This window comes from Pagrus pagrus (assembly GCF_965226575.1).
Source record: "Pagrus pagrus genome assembly, chromosome: 2".
NCBI classification, from domain to species: domain Eukaryota; kingdom Metazoa; phylum Chordata; class Actinopteri; order Spariformes; family Sparidae; genus Pagrus; species Pagrus pagrus.
The window spans coordinates 1612480-1622836 of NC_140186.1; the positions used below are offsets into that span (position 1 = coordinate 1612480).

Sequence of the window (10357 nt, forward strand, 5' to 3'; positions counted from 1 at the left end):
GTCAGCACTGAACTTTTCTTTGTTTGGACCAATTAACTGCAAATTAAGTCTCCGTTACATCACATCAGTCATTTTCCAGCAGGGAGGCGTCTTCGAGCTGCGGAGTCATAAAACCAGAACCAGCACGGCCGTGATCAGCTCCTGCATTAACACATTGCTGTTCAACAGTTTGTTCTTGAACACAACAGTTTGTCAGCAGTCGGATCTGTGCGCCGCTGCAGTGAGAGGAGTCGTCTGTTGGTTTGTTTTTCCCGAGCGGACACGTAACTGTTTCCAAACAGTCTCACTTTACTGTCATCATCTCAGAGACATGCAGACGCAGCCGCCTCGAGTGACGAGCGACCCACTTATAAAGTGTGTTCGACATGAATGAAGGGCTGAGTGTCCTACTTCCTCCTGTGTGTGTGTGTGTGTGTGTGTGTGTGTGTGTGTGTGTGTGTGTGTGTGTGTGTGTGTGTGTGTGTGTGTGTGTGTGTGTGTGTGTGTTGGGGGGTTAGTTTGCAGACGGTCAGTTTGTGTGTAAAATGGCTGCGAGCGTCGGCCGTGGAGCGGCGCAGCAGCCTGCAGCGTCTGTTCTGATCCGATCACAGCAATAAAACATTCATTTATTCACAGACTGGTTCTTCAGTGTCTCAGATGTTGTGGAGACTTTCACCAGATCTGAAGTTGTTCTCATTTTTGTGTGTAACTGTGCCAGAAATTATACCGATGGACGAGGAGACAGAAGAACCGAGGGTCTTGGGACGGGGTGGCTGGTTGAGATCGCTGAGTGCTGACAGGCTGCGACTTCTGATGTGTAACCAATCAGATTGTGTTGTGGTGACAACAGAGAAGCAGGATGCTGCGTCAGAGACTAAGTTCTGCATGTGTCCATTAACGTTTCCAGACAAAGAGGCGGATCCAGGAGTTTTTTCTTACTGTCTTCAACATTGTGAGTCGGGGCATTTTACAACATTTCCGATAATCTCTCAGGCAATAATCTTGATTATGAAAGTCAGGCGTATTCAGGCGGCTGGTATCTGTGAGTGACTGCTGAGCCCTGGCAGAGGTTTGCACACAAAGTATTCCCCTCCAGTCCACAACATATACTCAAAACCTGAGTCTTTAGTTACAGCTGCTGAATGAATGTATCCTCTCATCATCAGACACCGTGAAGCGGGAAGTGGGAAGCGGTGTGGTGGCTGTGTTTCACACCGCTGTGTCGTATTAACACGTATTAAATGTAACTGGACGCCGCACACAGGCAGAAGTTCAGTCTGAGGATGAACCGATGTAGACATGTAGACCTCTCCACATGTAGACCTCTGCACATGTAGACCTCTCCACATGTAGACCTCTGCACATGTAGACCTCTGCACATGTAGACCTCTCCACATGTAGACCTCTGCACATGTAGACCTCTCCACATGTAGACCTCTGCACATGTAGACATCTCCACATGTAGACATCTCCACATGTAGACATCTCCACATGTAGACCTCTGCACATGTAGACATCTCCACATGTAGACATCTCCACATGTAGACCTCTGCACATGTAGACCTCTCCACATGTAGACCTCTGCACATGTAGACATCTCCACATGTAGACCTCTGCACATGTAGACCTCTGCACATGTAGACATCTCCACATGTAGACATCTCCACATCTAGACCTCTGCACATGTAGACCTCTGCACATGTAGACCTCTGCACATGTGACCGCTGCGTGTGCACGGTGATGTCGTACGTATCGTGCGCTCCTACTTTAGATGGAGTCACGTGAGCAGATGGAACAGCTGACCTGGTTTTACTGCGACTGTTCACACAAACAAACATCAACATGAGGAGGAGAGGGAGGCTGGACCCCAGGGGAGCAGAGGGGTTTCAGGGTTTGATGTCACTGCTGATGTCATAGGTCCAGCTGGGTAACAGCTGCATGCAGAGCCAGCAGCTCCTGAACACACAGTAAACCCACGCTCAAGGACGAACACTGTTACAGTAGCAGCAGTATTATTTCAGATACTTGTGTAAAGACAGACTCTGGTGAAAGTAGAAGTACTGATTCAGCTTCTTTACTCCAGTAAAAGTAATAGAGTACCGGCTCTGACATGTACTCAGAGTATCAGAGTAAAAAGTCTCCCTCTGAAGGACATTTGTGGTCAAAGCTAACTGAAGCTCACGTCATATTAATATAATTCAAAGACTATTAAAGTTAAAGGTAGAGTCAGTAGGATTTGTCCCAGCTGTTCCTGAACGCACCACAAAGATAGTTGATTGTTGAGTCTCATTCCCAGGACGTCAAATTCACCTCAAATGCATCAAACTAAAGTAACGAGGCTGTTTGAAGCTGTGAGGAGGAGAAAGTTCAGATGTTTGTGTTCAGATGCAGAGAGGGAAAGTCTCAGAGACTCTCAGGTAGTGTGTAATTCACCACACTGACCGGTCACATGTTTAAAGTGAGTATCAGCGTCGGCTCAGAGTTGATGACCTCTGCTGGGTTCAGATGACCTCAGCTCAGTGGGTCACATGCCGTCTGTTCCCACGCTGCCTCACGTCCGACCCGCCGCAGCGCTGAGCGGAGACGTTGAGACGGATCAGACGCAGATTGTGTTAGTCGGTCACAAGTCAGCTCTCAGTTCCTGTCACATTTCCCAGGAGGCTTTGGGAACCTCTTGAACACCTGGTGACCCTCTGGACGTTGGTGTAACCCGACAGGAGAGACGTCTCTTCTTGTAGCTCCACTTCATAAACTCATGTTGCTCACGCTGAGAAAAACATGTTTCCTGACTGATTTCATACAAACTCTCCTCTGGTGTGTCCACGTTTCTGTCTCGCGGCGACTTTGATCGCAGTGAAAACCTTTTCATGTCTTCACCTTCTTCATGTTGTATGTGTCGTGTCGAGCAGCTTCTGTCTCTGAGGACTTTCTCTTCTTCTTCCATCATAATGAGCAGCTGAAGTCGTGGTTTCTTCCTCTGGTGGACGAACCTGATGACGCCTGCAGGGAGAGAAAGAGGTTTTTCATGTAAATATTTGATGGTTCGACCTTCAAAGATGTGAATTTGAATGTATTTGTAACGACGTTGAGAACCAGTCGATTAGTGGAGGAAGTCACCAGCGTGATGTCGTCGTACGCTCCTGTTCAGTTGGACCGCAGACTGTTGTTTGCTTTGCCATGGAGTTATTTAAGCCGTCGTGCTCGCTCACACCACTTCCCCTCAGAGAAATCACAAACGCTTTTCTAAGATCCACTAAAAGCACCGCTGCTGCTTCCCCAGTCGAGCCTCGGTGGGACGGCGGAGGAGCTGAGCACCAAATAAGAGATAAACGAAAACAGAATTAGACTGGATGAGAGTTTAATGATCTCTGCGGGGGAATTAGATCGTCAGAGAAAATAAGAGCTGAGAGGACAACGAGGTGAATAATTACAGCAACAAAGATGAGAAGAGCTGAGAGGACGAGCGACCCTGTCGGCTGGATCCAGACTCTGTTTCTCTGCTTTGTTCATTCAGTGACTTGTTTTTAGTTTCTCATCACCATCATCGTGTTTTAATGGAGATTAGATGTTGCGTCGACCCCCTGAGGGTCCGGTTCATCTCGGCCACTGTCAGGAAGCTCTGGCTTCTCTCATGTGTTGCTGTTTTTCAGCCTCGTGCGATCGACTGAACTTTGGTGTTTAATAGAAAACACAGCGGGGATCGAATGTTAATGACGGCGCTGATTAAAGGTTTTAGAGAACAAAAATCAAATGTGTTGTCGTCGCTCATCGCTCAGTATTTCCTCTGTTGTCCTCCAGGCTCAGATCGCCTTCCTGCAGGGGGAGAGACGAGGTCAGGAGAACCTGAAGAAGGACCTGGTGAGGAGGATCAAGATGCTGGAGTACGCCCTCAAACAGGAGAGGTGAGTTAACAGCCGTCTGTCGGATGAGGACAGACTTCTGGTTTCAAACATCAGTGTTGACTGTCAGAGTCTCTGTTCTGTGTTGCAGAGATGTCTACTGAAGCTAGCATGCTAACCAGCTAGCCCCCTAACAGCACTGTGTAGCTCAGAGGTGACGGTCTGACAGCCTGTAGCTTCAGCTGGAGATGTAAAAGCAGTCAGTTCACTACACTACGACATAACTGAGCTAGTTAGCTAACAGCAGCTTGCTACAGCCGAGGATAGCCAGTGAAACAGCAGCTGTTCCTCTGGTGATGTGCTGCCCCCTGTAGTTTTGGAGCTACTTTCGAATTCTGGCCATATTTTACAAACGACGCCTTTAAACTGTACATTTGCACATCACGTGTTCAAAGTCAGTGTTTGTGTCATGCTAAGGAAATCTCATGTTCAGACTCAAACCAACAACACGTTGGTCCGTCTCTCAAGACTTTCTGACTTCCTGTCTGCGGCTCTCCGCTCGTTGGTTCCTGCTGAAATCTTTACAAACACGTCACATTTATATTTACATTTTTAATTATCGACACGTTTCCTCAAACAGCTGCTCGCTGTAGTTTTTATCAAACAACAGGAGGAAACAGCACATTTGTCTGGGACTACTTTCAGCGGCGGATTGATCCACATTTGGTGCTGTGGTGTGTGTTTGTGGCAGCAGGTCGGTGTGTGTGTGTGTGTGTGTGTGTGTGTGTGTGTGTGTGTGTGTGTGTGTGTGTGTGTGTGTGTGTGTGTGTCACTGATGCAGCTGGGTTTGAGGTCCGACAGGAGCTGAACTGAGTCAAAGTGACGCTGATTGAACCTCGATCAGCCGGTCGGTGTGAAACTGATCCGTGCAGCTCGCCGAGCAGCTGATCCTCTTACGGAGTTATTAGTATGAAACAGTGATGTGATGAAACATCTCAGCTGGTTGTTGATTAGATTAAAAAATGTGGAACCACCTGAACGAACGCAGCGAGCCACCATGAAGTCTATAGGAAACTATATACTGTAACCATAGACGTACCCACAATATCAGAGAAAGAGTGGAAAGTGACATACAGGCAGGCAGAGAAGAGCCGAAGCAGCTAAAACTCAAAGATCTACGAGCTCCGAAGATCCCCCAGTCCAATGAAAGCTGCAGCAGTGTGAACAGGCTGTGTGGAGGCGTGAGGGTCCGGACGGGGAAATATTCTGGGCAGAACTTTGATGAGTTTGAACGGCGTCTTCGTGTGTCCCGGTATACGTCATGTTTGACCTTCAACAGGAGCTTTTTTAGTGACAAACAAACATCCAGTCTTGATTTATTCTGCAGATTTTCTTTACATTTGGTTTGTTGTGTGTTTGTTTGTGTGTTTGTTTGTGTTTGTTCTCCGTCAGGGCGAAGTACCACAAGCTGAAGTATGGAACAGAACTGAACCAGGGAGAGATCAAACCTCCGAGTTATGATTCAGGTAAGACGCACGTGTCACTTCCTGTTTCTCCTCTGTGTGGCTGCGTGTCGCTGTTTGTTCTGGAGCGGTCAGCTGTTCCCCTCCATCAGTCCTGTGCTCTCTGAGTTAGTGTTGAGGCGGTCCAGTCCTCTGATCCGACCCGCCTCTCTGTCGCCTCCCTGTGGTCGTGTTCAGGACGCACCGGGGGGGAGTCCATATCCTGAGTCCCCGAGGAGGAGGCGGAGGAGGAGGACGTCTCTCACTTTGGGATTTAATGAATGGATGAATAGAAACATGTTGACAATTCATTATCTCCTCCCCCTACTCCCCCTCCTCCCCCCTCCTCCCCCCTCCTCCTCCCCCCCCCCCTCCTCCCTCCTCCTCCTCCTCCCCCTCCTCCCCCTCCTCCCCCCTCCTCCTCCCCCTCCTCCCCCCTCCTCCCTCCTCCCCCCCCCCTCCTCCCCCCTCCTCCTCCCCCCCCCCCTCCTCCCTCCTCCTCCTCCTCCCCCTCCCTCCCCCTCCTCCCCCCTCTTCCTCCCCCTCCTCCCCCCTCCTCCCCCCTCTCTCTCAGACGAGGGGAATGACAGTGAAGCTCCCAGTCCTCCAAACAGCAGCCATCAGCTCAGCTGGAAACAAGGACGCCAGCTGCTCAGACAGTGAGTTCACACACACACACACACACACACACACACACACACACACACACACAGACTAATTTAGACTTCACAGTGTCATGGGACAGTGGACTTTCTATGTGTGTGTGTGTGTGTGTGTGTGTGTGTGTGTGTGAGTCAAATCGTCTTAATGCAGATTAACACTTGCTGGGACTCACACACACTGATCCACTGTGACCGGTCATGGAGGAAGTGTTGACATCTCAGAAGTACTCCATTACTTTGTTTCCCTCCGCAGCAGAAAGACACATGCATGTGTTGCAGGATGTGGTGCTTCCTTTTGCTCAAAAGGTAGAAAACCTACAACAACCAGAATGCACTGCTCCCAAGGACGTCACGTTCGAACATGGACGCAGCGTCAGAGGAGGCCGACAAAGCTCGACTTTCATCACCGGCTACCTTGAATAGAGATACGGTGATTTAATCGTGCAGCTCTTCTACACTTCCAGGACCGGCCGGATCCAGTGATGACAGTGAAACGAGTCACTTCACGGGGGCGTGTCCACCGACGATGTAATCACACGGTGCTCAGCTGGTGACAACAGTCAGAATCAGAAAGACCTGATTGATCCTGGGGGGGAATCGGGTAATCGATGTGGTGTTACATCTCCACAGTCTGTTTATGTCTGCTTCCCCGTGAGATCAGGGAGGTAGTGCAGTGCTCGCTCTGGTGTGATCACCATCATGACTGAATCAGAGGTGTGTGATGTGATGTTACTTCATCTCTGTCTCCTGAACCCCGTCAGCGTCGTCGGACATGTTGTTCTTGTCTTTGCGTCCGTTCGCTAACGTGAAGTACAAGTAACACGACGTCTTCAGTCTCCTGTCTGAGACTCAGGTGTTATTTCTTTGTGTAGGTGTGAGGACACACACGTGTGTGTTTGTGTTCTGCTCACACGCTATTGGTTATATTTTGTTTTGGTGTCTTTTGACTGTGTGTGTGTGTGAGTGTGTGTGAGTGTGTGTGAGTGTGTGTGTGTGTGTGTGTGTGTGGTGGCAGTGAATGGAGGATTGTGTGGAGGCGTCGATGCCTCCTGCGACCGGAGAGGCTGGTACAGAGAGAGAGAGAAGGGGAGGATCCTCTCTCTCTCTCTCTCTCTCTCTCCCCCCCCCCCCCCCCCCCCCCTGAACAAACACACTGGATGTATTCAGATTACTCTCTGGGCTCTCTGAGGATAAAACCTGTTGATAAAGCGAGCGCTGCTCTCAGATCAGATCAGCAGCGTCGTGCTCTCTGCTGTCTCCGGGTGAAGGTACAGTACACTGAACTTCTTCTGAGTGGTTACTTTGGGGCCCGTTGCTCACTTCTGATTGGCTGGTTGGATATTGTGAGTTAAAGGGTATTCTGCACATTTTAAAACCTTTACGAAGGACAGAAGAGCATGCATCTTCTTTAACCAAAGCCAGAGACGCCTGTTGGACTCCTCGGACGTGTCTCATCACAAAGGGCTTGTTTCAGTATGATAAGTGGTTGTAGTGGTTCATTTCTAACAGATACGAGAGGAGAGGAAACTCACCTGAGCTCTGACTCTGTCCGTCACTTTTATTATAATGTTTGAGATGTTATCTCAGTTTCCTGTGTGCGTCCCGTCGGACACTGAGCGAACTGTTCCAGGCCACAGAGAGGACACAGTGTATCTGCACACCCCCAAACTTGGTGGCATTGCCCTTTAAGGATGCTGCTCCATTGATATAATTGTGGTGTTGTGCAGCTCAGCGGGTACAGCAAGGCACCAACGACGAGGCGTTCAGGGCCGGCTTGTGTTGGTCAATAGACTGTACTCATGTGTGTGACTGTTTACTGCAGATATCAGCAGCGTACGTCCGAGTCAACACGACTCGAGTCATGTAGCTGAGTAATAGTACTCAATTACTGCACTGATGTCTTCTCACGCCACTTTCTGCTTCTACTCCACCACATTTATCTGACAGCTTTATTAGATTTGTATTTGGCTCTGCCATGGTTAGACCATCACATCAGATCACCGGCTTTATGTCCTGAAAAGTTCATTTGCATTTTCAAACTCTTCTTTAAAAAGATATTTGACAACAGCAGCTCGACTTCATCCTGAGGTTCAAATAATATTCACCAACAACAGACAGCCTTCAGTGATTGTGACTACAACAGAGAGGAATTCATCAGTTTCTCAAATCTGTCCAGAGTGAACCCTCTTCACAGACAAATCAATAAATGATCTCTGAAAAAGACAATAAAGCAACATGTCGACGCTGTCAGAGTTTCAGCTGATCATCAGCTGATCGTCTTCATCACACAGGAGAAGAGTCTGGAGGTGACGCTGCAGGCTAACTCTAAGCTAGCTGCAGGCTAATGCTAAGCTAGCTGTGTCATCTGTGAGGTGTTTTGCTTTTCTTTTGACGCGTGCACTAGGAGGGAGGGAGAATGCTGGAGGGATTGCCCCCTCTGCTTTTGTTTTGGAGGATCACAATGTAAATGTGATTTCAGTGGCCATGTGTGGCCTCGCTGCACGCCGCCTCCTCTGACCTGCAGCCTGGCCTCTCCTGTCTCCACCCTCAGGTACCTGCAGGAGGTCGGATACACTGACACCATCCTGGATGTGAAGTCTCAGAGAGTGAGAGCGCTGCTCGGTCTGACCGGAGACTCAGGAGACAAACCCTCAGAGAAGAAAGCCGAGCCGATGGTGAACGGCACCGAACCGTCGTCCCTGAAGGACAGCGGCATGGTCAGGTACGACATGAGACGGTAAAGATAACAACAGTATTTATGTTATTCTCCTAAAAGGCAGAGTGTGACTCGACCGTCTCGTCTGAGTCCAGTTGTTTTCTTTTGGCAGTGAGTGTTAACAGCTGTGCCGAGGTCAGTTAAAACACCAAAGTCGTACAATAACACAAACAAACTAACTGATGGAAGCAGCGTTGGACCAGAACCACCTGTGTCCTGCAAGATAAAATGTTTCTGTCGGTGGAGTCTGGTGGCTTTGACATCATCGAAACATGTGTCTCCTCTCTTCACTCTCTCCTTCCAGTAAACCCGACATGTCCGACTCGGCCACCGTGCTGGAGGCCTTTAAGTTCATCGAGAGCGCTGCGGCAGAGTTCAGCGACGAGGACGAGGAGGAGGACAGCGAAGGACGGGACAAGACCATCTTGGACCTGGCTGCAGTAAGTCTTTAACACATTCAACACATTATCGACCCTCAACCATCACAATAAATCAGGGATATGAATCTTTTGCCCCCAGACTTTCTGTAAAGCGCCGCACATATTTGTTTTCGGTACGTGTGTTCCTGAAGGTGATGCGTAGGGAGGCCTGGTAACCTGTAATCTGCCTGTCAGACAGTCATTTCCTGTCTCATGTGCTCACATCGTCCTCACTTTCGTGCCCTTTGACAGATGGTGAGGAAGAAACAGTCGTCCACCCCTTCCTCCACGACCTCCGACCTCAGCGACGACCCCGACACAGAGGAGGCTCTGAAGGGTTTTGATTTCTTGGCGAGTCCGGACGAGCTGGACGGATCGCCTGAGTCCAGGAGTGGGGAGGACAGCGGAGAGTGGGGTGAGACAAAGGGGGACACTTTACGATGAGGGGCTCATCAAACGTCTGCAGGTTTCAGTGGTTCAGAGGAAATTACATCCAGAACTTGTGAAGAACTCGATCATTTGACTTTTCTTTCATGTTGAATCCACAGAAATGTTTCCTGCTCCTCTGAATACTTTAATATATCAACAACACAGTGCAGCTGATGGTTTGTAATGTGTGACTGCTCCGTGTAGACTGGAGGCCTCGAGACAGTCGTGAATCTCCTCACATGAACGACTGTCAGCTCGCTGACGTACAGTCCTGTATTTATTTCTTGATTTATTTTAGTAACCTCAGCCTGTCGCGTGGCTGAATCACAGGGTGATGAGGTAACCACCAGGTATTTATGTGTGCAGGACGATCCAACATCTTGTTGTCTTGCACACTTCAGAGTTATGAAATAAATACAGTGGAAGAATAAAGTACGAGTACCTCAGAGTGGTTTAAAGGTGCAGTATGTAAGAAAGTCATCTTCATATGAGCAGCTATCAGCAGAGTGACCGCTAACTCCTGCTAACTGAAGCTGCTGTCTGAGTGTTTGCTCAGTTGGCCGTGCAGCTGCCCGTCCGGACCGGATCTCAGAGATGTTTTATGTGACGGGACCGGTCAGCATGCTGACCCAGCTAGATTCAGCAACGCAGTGCACAGACGTCTCTGAGACTGTCACCTCTTCACATCCTGTCGATAATTGTAGTTAATGTTTGAATGTTGTAAGCTTAAATTCTTACATGTTGCTCTTCAGGTACAGTTCTTGAGTAAACCATCGCTGGAAGTATCGACTCGTTTAGAAATGATTTCCTG

General features: G+C 49.0%; 1 protein-coding gene across 2 annotated transcripts in view; it reads left to right on the plus strand.

The window, feature by feature from the left end:
• strn (striatin, calmodulin binding protein) overlaps positions 1 to 10357 on the plus strand; it is a 41496-nt gene that overhangs the window by 16472 nt on the left and 14667 nt on the right. For both annotated transcript variants that reach the window (XM_084367491.1, XM_084367492.1), the window contains exons 2-7: positions 3778 to 3881; positions 5271 to 5344; positions 5895 to 5979; positions 8534 to 8704; positions 9003 to 9138; positions 9370 to 9532. In XM_084367491.1, the coding sequence (XP_084223617.1) occupies positions 3778 to 3881; positions 5271 to 5344; positions 5895 to 5979; positions 8534 to 8704; positions 9003 to 9138; positions 9370 to 9532 (733 nt within the window). The remainder of the gene's footprint in view (positions 1 to 3777; positions 3882 to 5270; positions 5345 to 5894; positions 5980 to 8533; positions 8705 to 9002; positions 9139 to 9369; positions 9533 to 10357) is intronic.